The sequence below is a fragment of the Histoplasma capsulatum genome, assembly GCF_000150115.1.
Source record: "Histoplasma capsulatum G186AR genomic scaffold supercont2.2, whole genome shotgun sequence".
Classification (NCBI taxonomy): Eukaryota; Fungi; Ascomycota; class Eurotiomycetes; order Onygenales; family Ajellomycetaceae; genus Histoplasma; species Histoplasma capsulatum.
In genome coordinates, this window is record NW_025544802.1 from 519,725 (window position 1) to 543,180 (window position 23,456).

Here is a 23,456-nt window from a genome sequence, read left to right on the forward strand (position 1 = left end):
TTGCCTGAAGCCCTGCGGTGGTGATTCTCTGCAAGATTTTTTTGCTTCTCTGGCAAAAATCTCCATGGTTGTAACTGACACCACTTAGCTGCTCAAGTCGGTGCTGCGAACCTCACAACTCTCAGAGAACACATATGAACCTCAAACCCTCGATCATTACTTTTGACCAGGACATGCGTGCAACTCTTGTCGATGTTGAGAGCATGACTTGCCACCTATTTCTCGCTCGCCCCGGAAAGGCAATTTTGAAGAACTCCCTTCTCACCAGACCGTTTCAAACCGCGTGCAGAATGATATGTAGGCATACGGGAAAGTACTCGAGATCGCAGGGAGCAAATACGGGAACCCATTCAAATACAGCATCGCAAGAAACAGCGCATAAAGTTCATTCAGAAAGAGCCAACACCACCCAAATCATTTGCCGAAGCAATCCGCCTCCTCAGTGAAATGATAAGGGAAATAACGATTTGTCCCTCGTCGAAATCGCCATTTGCTCTTCCTTCCATGCAACTATTTATCCATAATGGGGAAGGAAGCAGGCAAACGGGAAAGAATTCAACAAAGGGCCCTTCAGAGCATAGGCCTGGGCAAACCGCACTGAGGCGGTCTAGTAGTTGATGCGTATTTGGTAACTCAGGAACGGTGTATGGATTTTGTTTTTCTCTGATTCTCAAGGTTCCCTAAGGCTCAATGTAATGGCTGTAATTGTGTGCATCCGCGCTATAGCTGTTCATGCGAGATCTATGCCCATCTATATTTGTCATAGGAGAGATATATTTATGGTTTTTTCTTTGGCTCGCGCGCCCTATCCCCATGTTTTTTTTAAAAAAACCTTTTCGCATTTTTTACCCCTCTTCGCTTCCATTAAAGAATAGGCCTCAAAGCGTGGCTTTTAGGCGGTGCATGCGCATGTATACATACTGTATATACGCGCAGAATACGTCATAAAGGCTTTTTACTCAATCTCGCCCTTCCCACAACTGAACCAGGGTAATGAACAAATCCCGATGTGCAAGGATTGCAACCCCATGGCTCGCAAGATCTATTTGAGGTAGTATTAGAGGGAGATTAATTTACCTATAATTTCATAATACTTTGAGAAACGGCTCAAAGTCAGATATTCTAGATGTTGCTCCATTGGTTCGCACATGAATGTCTGTAGTGCAGTTTGCCATTGAGTTGCGAGCTTTGCAAGGCGGGTCAGGCGGATTCCGAAGAAGGGCTAAATATAACTCCTCTGTAGGTCCCCTCAAGGCTGATGATCGTAGATAGCATTTGAACAAACTCTGTAGCACAATTTAAACAGTGGAGGGGATCTGTTAGATTGATGGAGCTGTTCCCAACCCAACATTCAACGAGGGTTAGCTAGCATTCTGATTCGCTGGATTCGACGTTCGAGGGGTTGGACTGACATCCTTCCTCTATTTCCTCCCAGATTCAGCTAGCTACCTGTAGTACCCCGGCTTGAAGTAAATGAAACGGCAGTGGTCAGAGGTGAGCTGCGAGCACGGATCTCCTCTGGTGGCAGTTCCCTGTGTCCGAGTTGCATGAAAGCGGGGAACATCCCAAATGATTTGACGGTCAGGCACACATTGACAGGAATACCCTCAAATGCCGTTTGTAAAGAGTGTCCGCCATGCGAGGAAAAAAAACTCGTTTCTAGAGGCGCGAATATCAGGATCGCTTGGCGTCTAAATATAGTAGCTAATGGGATGTAACTAAAAAGTTCGATTGGTACTCCGTAGTTATATGATATTTCCAGCCGACTCGCTAGCTTTCAGTGGAGTTTTGAAGCTGAGAGGAGCCGACATTATTCGGGAGTTGATATATTCGCATATTGACCAAGACAAAAGATCAAGAACAAAGTCGAGAATGCCTCGCCTAAGCATTCTCCTCGGCCGGCTTGGCATATGCTCAGCGCGCTGCGATTTTCCGCAACAGGCCAAGCTAGATCTTTCGACATCGTGTAGAGGATATCGTCCTTTCTATCAATATCATGTTGTTGACTGTCGAATGATCTCTAACCACATCGGGTACGAAACTCACATACCTAGCGGATGCACATGTATCGACAGGCATCTGTCCCGCTGCTGCCAGGACCACAGCCACGGAGCGATGGAGCTTCCGTTAGAGCCTACATGACACACGACAGGACATACCTTGAAACCCCTTGAGCGGAACCCCCCAAGGAATGATGAACTAATGGAGACCGCGGGCTCCTCGGCGTGAAGTTGAAGATCCATTTCACCCCTCCATTCCGACGAGCTTTCCAGAAACTCGCGACAGGTTTCTAAGCGATTATATTCCAGACCACATTGGCAGAGTATCGTCCGGTTGCGGCGGCGTCGCAACCATGTGCATGGGAATACCTACATTTCCAGTATTGGCCCTGCAGGTCCACAGGAGTGTGAGCTCAAAAGCAGCAGCTCGAGGCTATTTCTGTCATCAGACAATGTAACTCCATTCCCGAGCCCGTGGTTCTCTCGTTCCCCAGTCGACTGGCGGCTCTGACACACATATCCCCGCCTGTCTTCTCTAGCTAGGCCTGTCATGCAACGGAGAAACCGTTTCCATCACCGGGTAACTTGCATTAGAGGCTCAAAATCTTACACCAACTTGAGGTTATTCTTGCGGAACGGCTGACTTCAACGGGCAACGATCCCTGAAATGCCAATCCTGAGCAAAGCCCCATCAGTCCTTTCGATGCCTTGGCGATGTCGCGACCTGCGTCGCAACGTTGTGCTGGAGAGGTATTAAATATATATAAGGGCTTGCCAGTGTAATGTACGAATGTGGGAGTGTTCCATGTCTTTATCAATCTTGTGGTTAAATTTTACTTGAGGAAACATGGGCGTGTCTCTAATTTCCCGTATTTTCTTCTTGCAGTTGTTCGTCCTAGCTGGACTTGTTGGTGAATCCCTGGCTCATGGGTTTTCTAGCTCAGCTCTCGCCCGCGCTCGAGTGCTGTCAGCGGCAACTCTGAGATCCACGCTTGAGGCACGAGATACGTCTTCCGTCCTTTTGAAAAGGGAAACCAGTTTCGACTTTCTTGAAAGCCGCAGCAGCGGTGGCTCATTTGTTGTTGATGGCTCGGTTTTCACTGCCAGTGTGGGAGTTAGGAGTGAAAAACCGATTTTGACCCTTGAAGACATTGAGAGTGACCTGCTTGACGTTTCATGCTCTGCAGCGGAAATAGAACTACATTTTTCTTCAATCAATGCTCTAGATAGAGTCGCAAGAGAGCTTGAACACCTGACCGATTTTATCGTCGTGTCATCGCACTTCAATTGCAATGAAGCGGACCAAAGAGCACCTCACATGTAAGAGAGTTCCCTGATATCTCTTCTATTTCGTTTGAGTTATTCGATATTGAACCGCCACATCGCAGAATCACAGAAGTTACCATCCGCAGGGATAGAAAAATTATGATTCTATCAAAAACATCCAGTGATTGGAAATCTGCTTTCAGCATGCTGGGGGTCTCATTCTCTCGCAAACCATCGACCCAAGTTCTGGAACGACGAAATATTAGTTTGAAGAAACGCCAGGCAGCTAATCCTACAAGCACTGTCCCACCCGCACCCGCATCTCCCACCAACACGGACCCTGCGGTGAAATTAATTGACCAAGTCGTTATGCCTCCTGAGTTCCCAGGGTCTTCTCTCTTCATGTAAGTGGAATAATATTTCGTTCTTCCCACGTCCCTGCTTTACAAAGTAGTCCCAGAATCTAACAGCTCTCCCAGCCCTGAGGGACTGACATTAAAATGTAAAAACTGCACGGTCGGCGGTAATGTGGAACTCTCACAGGGGTCGTTCAAGCTCGAGGATCCGGACAATCCAATTGATGCGGTAAATAATACCATTCAATTTTTCCAACACGGAGAAGTCCAGGTCGATGTAGAGGACCTCTTTGCGCATATCGAGCTTTCAACGGAGTTGGATTTAGCAGCGAATGGTTTGCAGTTCTCAGTTCCATTACCAGAATTTCCTATTACTCCCTTTATGGTCAGTTGATTATCGCACTTGTGTCTTTTTTTCTTCATTATGGCGGGGAATATTTTCTAACTTGGAAATAGATACCCGGCATTGTCGCTTTTGGGCCAATTTTCAGGCCTAAGATTGAGATGTCCCTGACGCTAAATAAACCTTTTGAGTTTGAATACGGATTCAATGTCTCCGTATGTGCAACATCATCTTTGCTATACACTTTACCTTGTTCCTAGCAGAAACTCGAAAATGCTTATTGACGCTAATCAAATAATTTCAATTTTCATTCAGGTACCTAATGATGCAAGTTTCACAATCGATATAGAAGATCTAAGCAACTCGACCACCACCGGATTGTATGTGTACCATGGCCCTAGTTGAGTGCCGCCGTCTCCCCCTTTAAGCCTTCCCAAGGACTGAGTAGTATGTATCCATGCTAAAACATTTCCAACCAGCGACCGCACGAAATTCTCAGCCCTTCCTTTTCAGGCGCAAACGCCAACCGGGCTTGAATTCAATATCAGTTTCCGCCCCGAAATCCTTCTAGGCATCAGCTCCCCGATCGCCGCGACATCAGGAGACATCGGCGCTTTCTTCGATATCCCCTCTATCACCGTGAAAGTCGACCAGCTCAAAAACGTCGACGGTAAATGCAACCCGCTCCCGACCTCAACCCCCCGACCAGACGAAGGAAAAGATGAGAAAAATCACATCCCCACCCTCGATGACCTCATAGGGGATTTCACCAACATCGTCCCCTCCGTTGAGCTTAACATGGGTATCAGGGCCGGGTTGGAGGTCGGCATCGGCAGCTTCTCGAAGCCTCTCGAAGCTGAACGCGTACTGGTTTCCAAAGAGTTTGCACTTCCCACGGCGTGTTTAGCCTATGATCAGGAGAAGAGATCGTTTGCATCACCGACTCCGCCCCCTCCACCTGCGAAATCAGGAGAAGCCGGGAGTAGCGATGGCGTTTCACAACAGAAGAAGACAGCGGGAGGAGCCAAAAGACAGCTTGGAGAGGGTACTGAGACTCGCTGGATGCTGCGGACATCCGTGCTTGTTTGGGTGTTGGCAGCCATGGGCATGTTGTGAAGCGAATGACCACGAGTGTGGGGCAAGCTTGTGATACGTTTTTATGTGGCTCTTTCTAATGTTATTTATTTATGGCTGGCATGATTTTTCGATGTAGAGCGATATATATAGATCCTCAGGTGTAATGATACAAATTACTATGAGAAACCTGTCATTTTGCAAACGATAATGGGAAGGACCGAATTGATAGTTTTAAACTTCAATGGAATATGCCATTTCCCTTACTTCGTTGTTTTAAATTGCTGAACATTCACAATGCTGGTGAGTGATAAGACAGTAATTAGCTTTCCCTCTCCGCCTATCCTTGAGGCTTCAACTCGATTTCTTTTTTTCTTTCTTTCTTTCTTTCTTTCTTTCTCTCTTTCTTTTTAAGAATTCAACATTTTACCTGAGTGCAACAAGATGACTGGTTTGGTGACTCACTGTGAATTTTCCCTGATAAGGACTACGCCCACCGCATTTAGCGCTGACAGCCACCAATCCCCATCGTGGAGGCTTGAGCGGGAGTCATAACAACGCCATTTAACATCGTCTCAGTTGTTCTGTACAAGCCAGCACGGCGTCAAGGCGGAGGAGGAGAGATGCCTTGGGATCTGTCTCTGACACATCTCCACGGGGTGGAGTCATGACAAAGTTCATATTGCTTGCAACAAGATTGAAATTATCGCCGAGTTCTGTATAAATTCTGCAGATAGCCAAGTGTGCTTGAAAGTTTTATTGACGCTCACATTTCATGCCTTTTGTTTTCTCTATTTTTCCTACGAGATACCCTGTTTAATATATTCTCCCTCCCTTCCACAAATTCCAAGCCTGAAAGCGAATACTGCGATCGGAAAGGTCATGGCGGACTTAAAGGAATTCCCTCAAGCAACCAGCTTAACCCTCAATGCACATCAGACAGCTCTATGTATTATTCCTCCCTCACCTCTTGCTAAGGATGCCAATCGACTCCGCGCGTTGTATGACCAGGCGTTTGAAAAATGGCCTGCTCATATTAACCTCATTTATCCATTTGTGTCATTTGACCGTTTACCAGCCGCCGTTGATCTGATCCGATCAAATCTTTCTATTTGGCTCTCTAAAGTTGGTAACGCTCGCCTCCGTGTTTGCCTCAATAAGCCTGGACATTTCACACAGCGGCGTGGGAATGTCGTCTACCTTGCACCGGATGATAGCGAAGGTGTTTTGACCTTCAGCGATCTTCGGGCTGCCATTCTGGAGGGTTTCAAGCAACCCGCCGACCGACAGTGGAGGGGATACCAACCTCATCTGACGATTGGACAGAGTAAGGCCAATGATAATAATGCCCGTGATTATCTACTGTCGAAGGCAGAACTACTCCCGCCGATTGAATGGGATGTGGGGCAGCTCGCCATCATGGTCCGCGAGAAGGCCGGCAATATGAACAAGATGAAATTGTGGGGGACAATTGACTTGGATGAGTCTGCCACGTTTAACCAAATTGCCATTGCTGCGCGGGATGTGGGACAGGATGGAGATGACAGGGAAACTTCGTCTCTGTCTTCAACAGCCTCGGAATTATCCTTACAAGATCTCCATATAAACCCAGAACGCGGTGGTTCTGGCGCTGAATCCAGGATCACCTATATGTTTTCGGATGACGCTGGAATCTGGACTCCTGCGGAAGCAAGCAGTGCACCAGAAGACGAGGAACTAATTCCTAGCGCGCTGAAGGTGTCAAGTTACAATGTCCTCGTTGAGTCTATGCATCCACCGGCAACGGATAGGTATCCTATTCTTCTTCACACCCTGATCTCCAAAACCTCCGTGGCCGACGTTTTGGTACTTCAGGAAGTTTCAGACGACTTTTTGGCCTACATCCTTGGCCAGGATGCCATTCGAACTATGTATCCTTTCGCTACGCATGGCCCACCGGATCAGAAGGGAATTGGCCCATTATCAAGTTTGCGAAACGTCGTTGCGCTGAGCCGCTCTAACTTTACGTGGAGTTGGCTTCCTCTGGGCACCAACCATAAAGGTGCTGTCCTTCTCGCTTTGAGCAACGTTGGGAAAATGGATGACTCCGGTTTCGTCCCAACAATAATTGCTGGTGTTCACCTTTCCAGCGGCCTTTTTGACTATGCTGTGGCGGCAAGGAAGCAACAGCTCGAGAGATTATTCCATTTCCTCTCTGCGACCCATGCCAACAACCCCAAAGTTATCGCTGGTGACTTTAATATGACAACGTCTTCTATCACTCATGAGGAAGCAGCTGAGAGAAAGTTGATATCGCCACAATCTATAGCGACTCTCCCCGTTCTAGAATCCATGCTACAATATTCTGGCTATCTGGATTCGTGGCTCGTAGCCCAGACTGGGATGAAAGACATGGTTTCACCAGCTCGACTGGAACGAGACTTCACACAGTTATATGACGGCGAACAGGGTGCTACATTCGACCCTCTTGAGAACTCGCTCGCCGCCGCTTCATCTGGCAGCACGGCAAATCCAAGACCACACCGATATGATAGAATCCTTTTCGGCGAGGATGACTTGAAGGTTACTGCGTTCAACATGTTTGGCTTTCCCATAAAACGAATTGATGAAGCGACCGGGGATATCAAGCTACAATTCCCAAGTGATCATTGGGGGATCAGAGCGTCCTTGGAGCTGGGAACGAATGGTGGAGTACGCGGGAACACCCCCGTGAAAGCTACACCCCTTGATATCAAGAAGGCCCACCCCAACTTTGATGACCCTGTCTCGCTGAAAATATGTCAGGAAGATCAGTCTATTGTACCATCTCCTGAAAGCGCAGAGGCACGGAAAGCTGCATTCTTGCTTTTGAAACATATCATCCAGGACAGCTCACTATCAGAGCCTAGCAACGGCGAGGAGATTGGCCGATCGAAGTTCTCAATTGTAGTTACTACTGTTGGTTCTTCTGGCTTAGGAGTTTGGACTGAATCGTCAGATATAGATTGTCTATGTGTTAGTTCGATTAGCGCGAACGTCTTCTTCGAGCTTATTATCCAGAGATTGAGGAACAGGATAGATCTAGGAGTGAAAATCATTCGAAGGGTCAAGCCAGCTTTTGGGACAATGTTGGAGCTTGAAATTAACGGGATCAAGTTCGATTTGCAATATTGTCCAGCGGCAGCTGTTGCGGAAAGGTATGTTTGATTTGTTTTGAAATGGCGGACTCGGTTTTGGCGCCCAGAAACTGATATAGGTGGGTTTGGCAGGTGGCTAGAAGTTCCTAATTTGCCTCAATCGAGCCCTTTATTTAACCTATCACTTATTCCTCGGATGAAACTCCAGCCTTACCGGGATCAGGCCTACCTTCAACGAACGATTCAGAATCCAGCGACATTCCGTTTACTACATCGTATCATCAAAGGGTGGGCCAAATACCGAGGAATTTACTCCTCGAGGTTTGGCTACCTTGGAGGAATTCATATTACTCTGATGTTGTCCAGGCTTATGAAGCTCCTCCCTCCTAACCCGGGTAGTGCTGCAGATATTCTTTGTACATTTTTCAATCATTATGGAAACTTCAACTGGGGGAAAGACGCTGTGTATGACCCGATCTTCCATGGGAAACCGCCTCGGAATTATAGACCCCCGCGAGAGGGTATGATTATATTCACTCTCCATACCCCTATTATCAATGTTGCGCGTTCCACTTCAATCCCCTCAATGAGGAAGATAGTTGATGAGATGAAACGCGCCGAGAATCTCATTTCAGAAGGGAATGCAAATTGGGCAGAACTTCTTGGGATTTACCCTAAAACCGGAAAGTCGGCCTTATCAAGTTCTGCCGATGAGTTCTTGAAATCATACAACAGCTATATCAAGATCAATGTGCAGTATTGGAGCCTATCATTGGCGAAGGGAAGTTCGCTAGTCGGCTGGGTGGAATCCAGATGCCTGGACCTCCTTGATGGTAAGCGCCCTGGATCAAGACAAGCCGTCTGGTCTTTATAGCATTCAACTGACAAATTGTCCCAAATCAATCAGATCTGTATCGAGAGTTTCCCGACATTCAGGCCAGAATCTGGCCTGCCAGATTTACACAGAACGAGGACCACGAAAATTCCACCCCGGCACAAGAGGAGCACGAATATCAAGGTTGCTACTTAATTGGTTTAAGGAAAGCAGATCATGCGACCGACCCAACACGCACGTTTAGTAAACTCGACCGCAAACTCGCGCAGGATACACTCCAAGCTTCAATGGATCAATTCGCAAGTAGTGTCCAGAGCAATAAGAAATACTTCAATCTCGCCTCAGCCTGGGTCGACGTTACACACGTCAAACAGGACAGCCTAGGGCCCCTGAAGCTCGACGACAGAAATTGGGGCATCTTCACCAATCAAGACTTCAACAGTGATGACTCCGACTCCGACTCCGACATAGGTTTCGGAAATTTCGATGACAACGAAGCAGACACAGAAGCTGACAGCATTCCATCCACGAGGAAGAAAGGCACCCACACATCGACCAGCAAACCGGTGTCAACGGCGAAGTTGCGCCCGGCCTCTGACATTCTGAACCGGCTCCGTTGGGACCCGTCATTTCACGGCGCGGAGTACATCATTGGCTATGAAGACCGATTTCTGGGAGCAAAGGAGATTCCGCTCGATCGGTGGAAGTCGGAGCAGACAGACGAGGAGTTTATTCCGCAGCATCGGATACTGTATTTCAAGCGGAAGGCTGATGGGAAGGTCGTGTGGGATCGCGAAACGAGAAGGGATGAGATTTTCGGGAGTGGGGCGGGCAAGGGTGATGAATGATGGATTGTTGGAGAAGACGATATGTGGGAATAAGGTCTTGTGCATGGATTGTGATCGGATGTGGGTAGAGGATGGAGGGATACCAGGGACTAATGACCATATAATGCCCGCTGATGGAATCGGTTTATATTTGTTCTTCATCAATATATATGTATTATTTTGAGGCATGTTCATGTCCTCATCTACGCATTCTAATAGGCACTTCTACGCTTTGTTCTACTTAACATCGAAGGTATGTAGCTATTTAGTCTCATTATCCGTATTTCCTTTTATTTCACAACCTGTCTATAGGATCTAGAGGAGCGAAAACGACACGGGAAAACGCCAGACATTAAACATGAACGCATGAAAGAATGATAAGACAAGGCCGAAGAGAGCAGATACAATATGGCGACCTGAACTCACATTCTGCTTGTGTTAATAAGAACACGCATCTATTATAAGCACCAGATAATAAAAGTACAACGTCGTGCTATATTAAGCTGTCCGAGCACGTTTGTGTGATTGGTTTCTCATCTTAGAGCTCCTTTTTCAGAAAGTGCTCTGGTTTATGGGTAGTCTCATAGTCGACATGGACATATGCCCGCTCCACATCGGGGAGGCTTTCAAGCTTCATCTGTAACTCTTCTGCGACATCATGGGTAGCCATAAGGGTCTCGTTGCGGTCCATCACGATGTCGACTTCAACAACTAGACGCGGCCCTGATGTGTAGGCGCGTACGGTGTCGATGGCTTGGATCATTGGGGAGTGGGTCATTGCTAAATTGAAGTAAAATTGTTAATGGAGAAGGACTAAGACTGACGCCAGTTGGGGTTGGGTGTATGGGTATCTGGGGAGTTTATAGGGGAGGCGGGAAAATAAAAGTAAAACAAAAACCGGGGAAATGGTGGTGAGAGGCTATTTCATACATATATATGTAATCAACTGCTGCATCTGCGTATCTGCAGTGACGCCAATCAGGAGTTGGAACTCAGAATAAGCAGTTCGAAGCCAGAGGATAGCTATTAGACAGGAGAGGATCAGAGCACCCGATGGGTCGATCCACCATCTGAGCTTACCGCCGCCCACCGAAGTCAAAATGCCGAGTCCATTGATAAGGAGGTCATTGCGGTGATCCTCCCACAGAATCCGGACTTGGGAATATTGGTTTCGGAGTGCCCAGCAGTACACGAACAGGGCGAACTTAGTTGAGAACGCAATACACACTGCGACAATGGGGGGTATGTGAAATCCCAGGGTCTCCTCAGTGTTCCCATCCGAAAGGCTCTTGGCGGAAAACGAAATCAAAATCAGTGATACGGATGTCATGAGGAAGCAGAAAAAGATATTTCCGGCCGTTTCAATCCGGGCTTTTCCAGCGGGGAACTTGCGTGCATCAACGCGTGTCACGGCCTTGTGGCTGATGAGCAGGGTCAGGTTGGACATCGGATCGAAAATCGAGTCAGCCATTGTTGTAAAGAGTGATAGAGATCCTGACGCAATAGCGGCGTAGAGTTGGAGGATTGCTAAGACGATGCTCGCCGCGAAACTACCATAGACGGCGATCTTGTACTTGAGCTGGTTCTGGGTGTTGTATTCCTTTGCGAGCCGCACATGTTCGTCGACTGGCTTTAACAGCTTTTTAATGTTCTCATTCTGGGACTTGTAAAAGCCTTGAAGCTTTTTTGAGGAACTCGTGACGCTTTTGTTTGAACCACCCTCTCGTTTGCGAGCTGTATTTGCCTTAATCTTGTCGATTTCGGCGTCAGACTTCAGCTTACTGGCTAGCTGGAAGGGGTCGTTTTCGAGAGTATAGCGAGGCGGGCGTTGATCTTCCTCGTCAGAAGGCTCTTGGGTTATCTGATAAGGCAGTGGTTCGACTCCAGAGGCCGTTGCATGCGCTTCCGACGCCAAGGGGGAAGTCGTCAACGTAGGTGTGTCTGAGCGGTGGTGAAGTTGGCTCGAGTGACGAGGATGGCTGGGAGATGAAGCACGGGTCTGATCTTCCATTTCTGCAACCTTTCTTAGATTCCAACCGGATGATTTTGCTTTTTCCCTGGGGTTGATTTCGGTTGGTGGGAGGCTTTTGACTGGAGAATAGTTAGTGGTCCTCGCTCAGAGAAGGATATCAGGTTGCTCTCAGGCCGAGTGTTCGAAAGGAGGACAGAACATTCGGATCGGTGGTCAAGTTACATAACAGGATCAAACCAACGTTGTTATTGGACGAGAAAGTCCGCCAAACATACAGACCTGGAGAACGTCAATGGCAAGTTGGCGGGGATTCCTGAGGATGGCGATGAAGCCAACATGAATTGGATTTGGGAGGCGGAGCCGCCAAGCCAGCCGATGCTGTCGTTTAAATATCGCCTCGAATCCAAGGTGTCGAACTTGCAAATCAATTTAGCATCCATGGTGTCCTAACTACTGGCCATGGTAATTGCTATTCTAGCTATTCTTCAGAAAGCGAAAGGGAAAAATAAAATAAAATAAGATAAACATTGTGAAGGTGAGGTTATGGTGCCGGTGCTTACCACGTGACCGCGCTGGTCAAGGTTATTTGCTTGCTACACGCCATCCACGGCCACTCGAATGAATCTATCAAATTCATCAACTAATCTCTTAATTAATTCTATATTTCCGTTTCTTCAGTTAACTATTTTTCCACCCTTTATATAACTTTGCTGGCTTTTTGGAAGGTTTATTGACATTTACTGAAACTACCGTTACAGCAGAACCCTGAAGCGCCTGGTATCAACTGCACCCATCACCATCTCCCTCCCCTGCCATGTCTGTAATTGGATGGCAAGTATGACTCGGTCACCGCAGACCTGCAGGACGACCTTCATAACAAGGCTGCCCCTCTCTCCCTTCTATCATGCCTTCTTCCCCAGCTCTACCGATATTTTCGGACCCCAAGCCTTTTGGCTCGATGCATGCGGTCCAAAACTCAGTAACTCGCAGTCAAAAAAGACAGAGGTGCGCGGAAAATTGTTTATCTGATCCCCCAACACCTGTGGGGCAGCATCGTGCCAAACAGCCTAGAGTCCTATCATCAAATCCCCCTGGTTGTTCTTGGGATCGTCTTTCAAAGGTGTGGCTTACTCGACGTGCCTTGAAGGAATTGGACCGGAGAACAGCAGGACATACACCACCTGCTGCTCCCCGCGAGCACTATCAACTAGAGGGGAGCCTGGACATCAACGAAGACTGGTGTCGATTAAAGCGCTTTGCAAGACACGGAGGCCCCGATCTCCGCAATCTAAGAGGCGTAAGTCTATACCAACTGAATATTGAACCCTAGCTCACCCCTTTCTCAGTATCCTGAACCATATTTGTATCAAGTGGCTCCAAATATGACCTCCAGCCGATCCCGTTCATCCAGCCGTAGATCGAGATCGAATTTGCCCAATCGGTCGCGTTTTAATGCAATACGCCAATCAACGCAGAGAACTTCTACTACTACAGAAAGGAAGTCTTCTGCTTATGATGCCAATTTCGAACAGGTCCTCATAGATCACGGGGCATATCCGGAGGAATACGATTACCCTGATGATCGTTTCCCGCTACCAAGCAATTTGGATGAAATTATCCAGAGACTTGCGCGACCAAGGCCATCACTGTCGCCTTCGCGCTTTTCCGAGACCGACTTTCGAAATTTTAAGCGCACTAACGCACATGCCTTAGGAGAGAAGAAAGTGATGAGCTCTGTGTTTCCTATTATCCGCGGGGATGCTGATATCCCTTATGAGGAGGATAAGTTATTCGGCAATCTGGAGCGATTTGCTGATGGGATTGTGAATGCGATGCCAGACTTCTATGATGGCGCTCATGCAGCACAACTTGACCGTCGAGTCCGTAGCGAGCTGAACAGTTATATTGTACCGTCTACACAGCATAATGCTCCAATATTGCCCAACTTTTTTGCTGAGGCCAAAGGTCCCGATGGCTCTACTGCCGTTGCCAAAAGACAAGCGCTCTATGACGGCACCCTTGGCGCTCGTGCGATGCTTCGACTCCAAGCATATGGGAAGGAGCTTGCATATGATGGTAATGCCTATGTCGTTACCTCGACTTACCAGGACGGGACTCTCAAACTGTTCACGACTCATCCAACGGCATCCAACGACCCAGGGAGAGATACAGATTATCACATGACTCAGCTCAGGTCCTTTTCCTTGACTGATACTGCAGAGACCTTCCGGCAAGGAGCCAGTGCTTTCAGAAATGCTCGAGACTGGGCAAAGGAACAGCGAGATTATGGTATTGCAAACGCCAATGGCACTGTCGCTGATATTCGCGTGGACATGTCCTTCGAAACGTCAAGTCAGAGTTTGGTCTCTCATTCTGCCCATGCAACACGCGATTCCGAGACATCAGCTGATGAGATTGCCTCTGCTAACGTCACAAGAATGGGTCGTTCCGCCGGGAAGAGAACGCTTTCTCCATCCAGAAGAAGGGAAGATCCAGAGAGTCGTGACAGATCTAGCCGGAGATCTCGTGTTCACAGAGCTTAGACTTGACAATGCCTGCTGCTCGATGGAATGCGGTGGGTGGCGAAGAATAATTATCATACGAATTAGTAATAAGCAAACCGAAGCAAAAATCTCGTATTCAGAATTTTAATGATGCACGGAGATTCGAGTGGACCGCGTTTGACGGAGGTTACGGACCTCCGACGGGCGGCAGTGTCGGATGAAGGTGGTTATGCGGGCGGGGTATTTAAACGCGATTGCGCGCCAGGCATGTAACGCAGTACAGGACTTTATTGTTGTTAGTACGGAGTAGAAGATTGACGATTCTCATGACAACCTCTCTTTAGTATTCTTATTCTTATTCATTATTGTTGTTATATAGCCGAGCTGAGCCTCCGTGTTAGTACATAGAAACTGGCAAAAGCGGCTTTACCTCAAACCAACCGCAACCACAATTGAGGGGAAATTCTCTCTTTTTACATCCTTGGCTTCTGTACAACAAATCAATCACCCCTTCCTTACCTGCATTGTCTCCAACCTACAAGGCTACAAGGCTCCCTTTAAACCCATCAAGAACAAAACCAGATTCCCTCCCCCCCCCTTCCCCACAAAGGAAAAATGGACCCCAACACGCCTCTGCCCCCCTCAATCCGCTCCCTCCACCAACCCGATCCCCTCAAGCCTGAAATAACCCTAAGAACCACAGCCCCACCCGCCCTCGACCGCTCCTCCTCAACCGAACACCTGATCCGCGTGCACGCCACCTCCCCCTGCGCCGGCGAACTGACCTGGCCCGCCTGGAACCCGCACCTGTTTTCCGCCGAGATCGTCCCCTGCTACGACCTGTCCGGCACCGTCGTCCAAGCGCCGGCCAACTCGCCGTTCCCGCCCGGCACGCCCGTCTGGGGCCGCACGAACGTCAAGCGACCCGGCAACGCGCGCGAGTACACCATTGCGCCGACGGAGGAGCTCGCGCGGCGGCCGGCGAACGTCGATGCGATATCGGCGGCGAGCGTGCCGTTGAGTGCGGAGACGGCGGTGCAGGCGCTGTTTATACGCGGGGGGTTAGCGGGGCTGGGGGAAGGGGAGACGGGGAGGGAGCGGAATCGGGGGAAGAAGGTGCTGGTGACGGCTGCGTCGGGCGGAGTTGGGGTTTGGCTGTTGCAGTTGGCGAGGGAGGCCGGGGTGGGTGAGATTGTGGCTGTTTGTGGGTCCGGGAATGTGGATTTTGTGAGGGAGTTGGGGGCGACGGAGGTTATTGACTATACGAAATCGAGTGTGGGGGAGTGGGCGGGGAGGTTAGGGCCCGGCGGGAAGGTGGATTTGGTGGTTGATTGTAAAGGCGGCGAGTCGCTAGGGCAATGCTGGAGTGCTGTGAAGGACGGCGGGGTGCTTTTGTCTATTTGTGAGCCACCGGAAGGGCGGAAGCCGGAAGGGTGCATGGTGGAGGATGTCCGAAATGAGTTTTTCATTATGGAGCCAAGGGGGGATGATTTGTTGCATGTTGGGAGGCTGTTTGATGAGGGAAAGGTGAAGGCTGTTGTGGACAGTGTTTGGAAGCTGGAGGAGTATAAACAGGCGTTTGAGCACCTGGATAAGGGGCATTCGAGGGGCAAAATCCTTCTTACGCTGTGATGCGGATACTGGCTATTTGAGTTCGCATTTATAATAGCACCGCATGTTCTTTTCTCAGCTATATGTTGTCATCCCCTCAATTTGGATATTGATGAAATTGGATGTGATGATAATCCGGGATTTTTGATCTAGCGATGTGTTCTCCCTTGGAAATCCCGCATCTCACATCTCGCATGTCGTCATCGTCCATGATTCAATCCTGTGAGTTGCGCCCATGAGGCTGTGCAATCCACAGTCGTTTGCCACATCAGCATTTCCCGTTGCGACGAGGCGCCTGGTTGAGCTGCAGGTTATTGGATATTGAAAATTAAAGTGTATGCACCTAAATTGGCAGATAGTTTAGTCGAACAGTTAAATCCTGCTCCCTCCCATATGGAAAACCAACGATGATGATAAAGAAAAATAAAAACTAAGACACAATAGCGAACCACCATCACCATCAGCTGGACTGACTCGCTGTTGGGGTTACAGGAAATTCCACAAGGGCGACAATCTGATCCAGGTCAAAATACACAACGAGTTCTCATACGGGGTCATCTGATTGTCCAAAGCTGTGGAAGCCGCGAGTGCCCACGTAACTATCCCGCTTTGCGCTGTCCGGTTGGATGAAGTTTGGTCCAGTTCGCTCACTGGTTTGATTGAACGCGCGTCAGCATCTTGCTTCATATATCTATATGCTTTAGATATACGATGGCGGGGCCGTCGGATTTCGTTCAATGGTTTCATTGGCAGATTGATTGGTTCGTTGTTTCGTTGGACGTCTATCCAGAAGGTTTCGTTTGCTCATCTCGGGGAAGGAGCTGGATGTGCAGGATTATCCGCCGAGACGAGAACAGGCTATCCGAAAGGGAATGCAGGAAGGATTTGAGGCCACATGTCAGACATATCGGAATGCGACATCTTGTCGTGTATGCTAAACCATTCCACGCGGTCGAATATATAGGAACTTGCGGCTGCTTTGAGGTGGGGCGAACCGTTTTGAAACGCCCTGAAGATTTGTCAAGTTGGTTCCAGGTTCCAGGGCTGGAAGAAAACGGTAGGAACTCTATATCTCCGTGTGCCTGTATTCTCCTGTTGAAGTCGCGGGAGTTGATAGATTCCGTACATGGCCTGTCAATGTGCGTGGGAGGATATCGAGAACCAAGGAAACGCTGGCTATCTCCAACTGTGCTATTATCTGGTGCATAAACAATACTAACATACTAGTACTGAACACCCATACACAATATATACATATATATATATATATATATATAGTAACTTGGTTAGCTGGTGAACCTTGGAACCTCTGCCCCTTTGGCCTGGGCGGGGACGAACTTCAACGAATAAACAACGTCCAGAGAGCAAACTTACCAGTAAACCTACCAGAATCCTGTGGCGCCATGGAACACTGACAATGTCGAAAGTTCGTTGACTTGATAGTAATATCTTATGGAAGGGAGAGCTTTGATGCTGCAGCAGAATTGACGAGCACCAGCACCAGCAACAGGATGCGGGCCTGACGATGCAGGAGAGAGTCGGCAGGCCATGGTCGTGAAGGCATATATATGTAGTTTCTATACAACTTATCTATCGCCAAGTCGCTCGATCAAATACGACTCTCCAGATTCCAAAATACCACTCCTGGGCGGCGTGGCGCAGACAGACCTCGCTGCTCGACTCCAGTCGCACACTCCGTACATATACTACTCTCCGGCCTCCGCTCGTTGAAACAGGCGGCGTCAGCTCGCTCATCCAACCTCATCCAACCCTCAGATTCAATATATATATTCTCGGATCAAGCAGAACATTTCTTTCTCTCTTTTTTCATCGCTCACTAGCTCGCTCTCTCCGTTAAATAACGCATCTATTTATATATATTATAACAAGATAAATCCCCGTTCGCCCACCGGCCCCTCGTCAGCCCTCATTTCCGCCAGTGTCGCGACAGCCCAACCGCGCTACATCTGCGGCCCCTGGTTGCCCTGGTGTGTCGCTGACGGCCTCGTCTGCACGTCGTCGACCGACCTCCACAGTACATCCTCTGCCTCTCTGCCTCCGTCTGACTGGTGCCCGTCGTCGCTCTCGTTAATTCGTCCGTTACTCGTCTTCTGGCTACATAACTCATCGCCAGAAAGGTTCCGCGAACCCAGCATCACCATCAGCCATGAAGCGGTTTGTGGGCTCTATAAATAAACATACTTGTGAGTCCACCTACATCCTGCGCACACCTCCCATCCATCTCTGGAGACAAATCTTTATCTGGCACATCATCTAGTCGGCCAGAGTTCATATTCACCATGAGATCCACACTGACGCCTTTGCAACTGCTTTTTCGTTCAGCTCAATCCGCGTTTCGCGCTTCCTCCCACCCACCAGACTCTCCAGAAGCTATCATATTGGTTGAGCTTGTACGTACTCTATTGTCAAAAACCAAAATACAAAATAAGAGAAACATCCACTAATAATAATAATAATAATAATAATAATAATAATACGACAGACTTCCTTCTGCGAATCCGGAGGCCCAAACAATACAGTATGCGGACGTCCCTTCCCCTCCCCCCTTTAAATTGTCCCCACTCCCTTTTGTCACCTCCAGCCATTTCTTATCGATTGCTTTGCCTCCGCGCGGCTAACAACCCTATTCCTCGTATTTTTTCTTCCACACCAATTAGGGAGATGAATACCTACACTTACCCGCCATCGTCGAAGCGGCGGAATCAAGCCCTGCTGCGGCGAAGGCCGCTGCGGACACTATCAGCCGAGTACTTTCCAACCCAGCTAGCAAAAAGGGCTACAAGCAGTACAATGCCATCATGCTCATCCGCATCCTGTCTGACAACCCCGGCACGACCTTCACGCGCAACTTCGATAGCAAATTCGTATCGATAGCTAAAAATTTGTTACGCGAAGGGCGGGATATGAGCGTACAGCAGATCCTGCGAGAGACGCTTGAGTTTCTCGCTGTACAAAAAAGTCATGACACGAATGTGGCACCGCTGGTGGAAATGTGGAAGAAGGAGAAGCTGAAGTTTGAGAAGGCTATGGGTGTTAGCGCTGTAAGGATATAAATTTCTCCCGCACTTTTTTCCCTCTCCCCGCCTTCCTCGGGGCCCCAATGCAGAAATTACAACGAATTGCACCATTGGTACTAATGGCGAGTTAATAGGGACCATGGGTTCAGCCACTTATTCCGGGACAACGGGATGATTACTTTGCGCGCTCGCATCGCTCTAGCGGCCTACCCACACCCGAAGAGCTCTCCGCCAGGATAACAGAAGCAAACATCTCCGCGTCTTTGCTTCTCCAGTTCGTGCAGTCGACGCCAACAGCGGAATTCTACTCGAATGACCTCCTAAAGGAATTCTCCGCACGGTGCCAAGCTGCCGCCAAATCTATCCAGGGATACATGAACGCGACGAATCCCTCGCCGGACGAAGATACGATGCTCACTCTAATAGAGACAAACGATAGACTCTCCGCCGCGTTCTCGAAATACCAGCGTGCTGCGGTCGTTGCCAGAAGGAACGCCAGTAGAACAGATTCTCAAGAAGCGGTTCCCCCTGCTTTGCCACCGTTGGCAGCACCACAACAGCAGCCTCTTTATCAGGCCGGGCAGGCTCTACAGAACTTCGAAGTTCCGAGCGCGGCTAAGCGCTCCGTCCCTCTCCTCTCCATCCCGCGCAAAGCGTTGAGCAAATTCCGTGGAGACAAGCCGCAGCAGCCAGGAGACCACCAAGACCCACCGCACCAACAACACCCTGCCCATCCCCCACGAACTGCCTCGGAAAACACCAACCACTCAAACCCAAACCCGAACCCGACCCCGACCTCGACCTCGACTTCGCAAACCCCACCCCTCCAATCCGCTGTCTCCCCACTAGCTACCACCCCACCCTCATTCCCCCTCTCAAATAACCAAAACCGGAATAACAACCTGACCTCCCCCTCCCGCACCACAGCCCTAACCAGTCACGCACTCCACAACAGCAACGACGAATTCACCTCCTCTTCCTACCAGTACAACTCCAGCGAATTCCAGGTCGAGAACCCCTTCGCGGATACATACAGCACGCCTTTCCCCGACGATAATGCCAATAGCAATCATTCTACAGCGACCACAACGACGACGTTGGCCAGACACCGCGGTCCAGCTGCCGGTCCAGCTGCGGATGGAAATACAGATGAAGATACCACACCAATGACGAGTAGCACGTACTATCCTGACGCGCGGAATGTGATGGTTGATGGGAATATGCCAGGAGCGGCGATTGAGACGGGGACTGGGGGTCGGGGCTTGGGGGGTTAAGGGAGGCGGGAGGCGGGAGAGACAGAGAAGCTTACAAGGGCGGTGTGGGGAGGTGAGAAGGCGAGGTGAGAAAGGGAGATGGAAAATGGGCGGACGGAGATTAAAGGCGGAGGGTTGGAGGTTGAAAAGCTGGATTGTATAGTTGGTGGTAGCCGTCGAATCTGGAATGAAGGTATATCAAATGACGGACGATGGATGATGGATGGAAATGGTCTTTGTTTTTTTTTTCCCCTTATCCTAATGACGAATCGCACCCGCTTCTGTTTGCAATCGCTTTTTGTTTTTCTTTGCGCTGCTTTTATATTATATATCCTCTATCGCCTTGTCTGTTCATGGTTTGCCTTGTGCTGTTAGCCTTCTGCTTTTGGGCCTTTTTCTTTCTTTTTAATTTTTTAATTTTTTAATTTTTTAATTTTTTTTTCTTTTTTAACATTACCTTTTATTTATTGGATCTCTGTACTTCGTCCGGGTGTCATGTACTGTAGAGCACTGCGAGAGCTGGCTTTTGTATTTTGCCCTTACGATGTGATTCAAATCAAGATTGTGTTGGTCTTTTGTTGTACACGATTTTTATTCTTCTCTTTTTCTTCATACCTTACATACTCAAGGTGACTTTGGATCATCTTTCTTTATCACTTTTGCGCAAGTTGAAAAACCGCTCTTGACGATAGGCAAATGCTAAACAATTTTTTAATTTCCTTTACCTCTATCTTTCTTCTTATTCTAAGGTTGTTGGTCCATCTGTTGTGTCTAGGTGTCTATTTTTTGAACATACTATATCAATAAATATATATATGGATATAGATGTTAGTTATACACGTTCTTACGGACCTTCTCCCCCTCTCCCAGGTATGGAGACTTAAAGAATCATTGTGCAGTGTACTAATTTTTTGATGATAACTATTTGCTTATCTCCCCGAGGGTATCATCCCTCCTCATTTTTTCTTTTTATATATTTTATTCTGTTCTATTCTATTTTTTTTTTAATGCCCTTTCTTTCCTCTTCCCCCCTACAGCTCGCCCGAACCTCTTCAAATCCTGCTATTCTATACATAGGCCATGCCGTTTCAGCAAGTTTCTATTTAAATGTGGTATGTAAAACAATATCTCTCCACTTCTTAAATCTTCTTCCTCCCCCGCCCCACCAGAGAAGTAGCAGCCCGGGAACGGAGAGAAATGGTATATGTATAGCAAAGGAGTCAAAGCCAAAGGAGAAGCCAATTCCTGTAGTTCTAAAATATGTACTTAAAAATTTATGCTGTATCTATGTGCAGGTATATGCTATGCTATGTCATGTATCCCATGTAAAATGTATGTACGCACGTGAAAGGGAATTTGTTTTTTTTAGAAAAAAAAAAATAAAAAAGAAATAAAAACGGGGGAGGCGAGAAAACCTCCAAGGAAGAGTGGTAGAGAGGAGGAACCGAGGTATGTGCAGCATGGCGTGACAGAAAATATGGCACACAAAATATAGGAAGAAAAGGGAAAAAGGAAATTAAAGAAAATAGCCAGAAATGGAATATTTGAGAGGAGAAGAGATGGGAAAATGGAAATGGAAGAGAAACCTTGGAAGATTAAAAAAGAAAAAGGAAATTGAAATCGAAAAGAAACGAAAATTGATGAGATGGTTGCATACAAGGTGCTGGCTAGTTGAGTGGACGAAATGTTGGCGGGAATTTGTGCAGGGCAATGAGAGAGAGGGAGAGGATTGAAGGTCAAAGGAGGTTTGAATACCTTCGAAAGTCATCAAGTAATATGTACGCATTACATGGAAACCTTCTGGGGAAGGATGGATAATGACATGATCGAACGTCCACAAGGGAGAGAAAAGAACCGGAGAGAGGAAAACGGAATGAAAGGTAGGACAGTTAATGCTCCTGTGCCCTAGCATGAAAAAAAAAAAAAAAAAAAAAAAAAAAAACAAGAGAAAAGAAACACCCTCTATCAAACAAGTAAATGGACACAATACAAAGAGTATTTTGGGATGTTGATGGATGTTGTATGTTGGATGTCCTCCCCAGATCCTCCTCAAGTTATATATGTGAATGGATGGAATCACCAGGTAAAAGCCTCCTCAACAAAATCAATCACAGGCCCGCTGCCTACTCGCTTCCGAACAGCCGCGCGCACCTCGTCCGCAAACGCTCCAGGCCCACACACAGACACCGCCGTCGCACCCACATGTTTCTCCATGGCTTCGTCAATGATGACATCTGGTCGACACCGGCCCTCGAACATCAGCAGCGTCCCACTCGGACTCCGGATGTCCTTATGGCTCCGCGGCTTGCTGATAAAGAGCTTCGTCACTAGCATTTCCCGCCTCTTGGGCAGCTGGAGGATATAGTCCATGAACCCGCTCACCCACGTGAGCTGTTCGGTTGTCCGCACTGACCAGATTAGATGGATGCGACGCGTTGCGATGGTGCCGGCATCTGCACTTTCTAGCAGTTCGCGTACTTGCATCATATGGTGGGTTATGCCTGCGCCGCCTGAGAAGAGCACGACGGTGCCGTAGCTCCCGAAGAATGTGGATGAGTGAGACCTGTAGGGTCCCTCTATGAAGCCAGTGGTGAAAAATGTGTTATCGGGTGAAGCCAGGGCCTTCTCGTAGAGCTTCCGCGTCATCCCTGTGCGGGCGGCCATGACTAGGGTGACGTTTGTTGGTTTTGAACTGTAATTCGTAGCGTTGTCGATGTCGGACTCGTGTTTTTGAAAGGATGGGAGCTTTTGTGGCGACGTGCGACTTGAACTGGCTAGTGGCCTGGGGTATTTGCCGTTCTCTGTCCAAGCGACGGAAAAGGGATGCGACATCCAGAGGGAGATTCGGGGTAGGTAAGCGTAGACGTGGCTGCCGGGGTGTATATGGGTGTTTCGTGGGAGAAAGAATGTTACACGACTGGCCTCTCCAGGAAGTGCCTCGACCATGACCCGAGTAATTCCATGGCGGTGGGCAATATTCAGGTAAATCAGCCGGAGGAAGCGAAGGGATCTCTCCGTTATCCAGAAGGCCATAATGCACTTTAACCATGGTAGCTGGGGCAGCTGATCAATAGAAAGATGCATATAAATTCCTCCAATAGCCAGAAAAACTAACAGAATATGTATGTGCAAGAAAGTTTCGTAGACGCATGACGTATCGGGGATGGCGAGTGTAGTAGCAATAATACCATGGCTATTGTCCCGACCATGCCTTCTGTGAAAATCGTACAGATGTCAAGTCATTCATTGTTTTTGACCATC

General features: G+C 48.3%; 9 protein-coding genes across 9 annotated transcripts in view; 5 read left to right on the top strand and 4 right to left on the bottom strand.

The window, feature by feature from the left end:
- Positions 1-959: 959 nt before the first annotated feature.
- On the bottom strand, positions 960-2,243 carry HCBG_01389 (uncharacterized protein; the record flags this gene model as incomplete). Its single annotated transcript, XM_045428439.1, has 4 exons — positions 960-1,042; positions 1,450-1,718; positions 1,863-2,018; positions 2,047-2,243. The coding sequence occupies 4 exons, from the start codon at positions 2,241-2,243 to the stop codon at positions 960-962; spliced, it is 705 nt and encodes a 234-aa protein (XP_045290225.1).
- Positions 2,244-2,667: 424 nt separating this feature from the next.
- On the top strand, positions 2,668-5,159 carry HCBG_01390 (uncharacterized protein; the record flags this gene model as incomplete). Its single annotated transcript, XM_045428440.1, has 7 exons — positions 2,668-2,750; positions 2,940-3,320; positions 3,389-3,670; positions 3,746-4,007; positions 4,079-4,180; positions 4,281-4,345; positions 4,445-5,159. The coding sequence occupies 7 exons, from the start codon at positions 2,668-2,670 to the stop codon at positions 5,079-5,081; spliced, it is 1,812 nt and encodes a 603-aa protein (XP_045290226.1).
- Positions 5,160-5,921: 762 nt separating this feature from the next.
- HCBG_01391 (DUF455 domain-containing protein) lies at positions 5,922-9,838 on the top strand (the record flags this gene model as incomplete). Its single annotated transcript, XM_045428441.1, has 3 exons — positions 5,922-8,215; positions 8,288-8,988; positions 9,063-9,838. The coding sequence occupies 3 exons, from the start codon at positions 5,922-5,924 to the stop codon at positions 9,836-9,838; spliced, it is 3,771 nt and encodes a 1,256-aa protein (XP_045290227.1).
- A 234-nt stretch (positions 9,839-10,072) lies between these two features.
- On the bottom strand, positions 10,073-12,285 carry HCBG_01392 (cation diffusion facilitator; the record flags this gene model as incomplete). Its single annotated transcript, XM_045428442.1, has 3 exons — positions 10,073-10,597; positions 10,748-11,908; positions 12,031-12,285. The coding sequence occupies 2 exons, from the start codon at positions 11,826-11,828 to the stop codon at positions 10,356-10,358; spliced, it is 1,323 nt and encodes a 440-aa protein (XP_045290228.1).
- Positions 12,286-12,693: 408 nt separating this feature from the next.
- On the top strand, positions 12,694-14,332 carry HCBG_01393 (uncharacterized protein; the record flags this gene model as incomplete). Its single annotated transcript, XM_045428443.1, has 2 exons — positions 12,694-13,086; positions 13,136-14,332. 2 exons carry the CDS (start codon positions 12,694-12,696, stop codon positions 14,330-14,332), a joined length of 1,590 nt encoding a protein of 529 aa, XP_045290229.1.
- A 576-nt stretch (positions 14,333-14,908) lies between these two features.
- On the top strand, positions 14,909-15,925 carry HCBG_01394 (alcohol dehydrogenase; the record flags this gene model as incomplete). Its single annotated transcript, XM_045428444.1, has 1 exon — positions 14,909-15,925. The coding sequence occupies one exon, from the start codon at positions 14,909-14,911 to the stop codon at positions 15,923-15,925; it is 1,017 nt and encodes a 338-aa protein (XP_045290230.1).
- Positions 15,926-16,448: 523 nt separating this feature from the next.
- HCBG_01395 (uncharacterized protein) lies at positions 16,449-17,454 on the bottom strand (the record flags this gene model as incomplete). Its single annotated transcript, XM_045428445.1, has 3 exons — positions 16,449-16,554; positions 16,809-16,913; positions 17,291-17,454. 3 exons carry the CDS (start codon positions 17,452-17,454, stop codon positions 16,449-16,451), a joined length of 375 nt encoding a protein of 124 aa, XP_045290231.1.
- Positions 17,455-18,204: 750 nt separating this feature from the next.
- HCBG_01396 (uncharacterized protein) lies at positions 18,205-20,216 on the top strand (the record flags this gene model as incomplete). The annotated part of the gene is made up of 4 exons (XM_045428446.1): positions 18,205-18,315; positions 18,408-18,443; positions 18,583-18,966; positions 19,077-20,216. 4 exons carry the CDS (start codon positions 18,205-18,207, stop codon positions 20,214-20,216), a joined length of 1,671 nt encoding a protein of 556 aa, XP_045290232.1.
- A 2,055-nt stretch (positions 20,217-22,271) lies between these two features.
- HCBG_01397 (uncharacterized protein) overlaps positions 22,272-23,456 on the bottom strand; it is a gene marked incomplete at both ends in the record, with an annotated part of 2,005 nt that continues 820 nt past the window's right edge. Inside the window, one exon of the mRNA XM_045428447.1 lies at positions 22,272-23,409. Coding sequence (XP_045290233.1) covers positions 22,272-23,409 — 1,138 coding nt within the window. The remainder of the gene's footprint in view (positions 23,410-23,456) is intronic.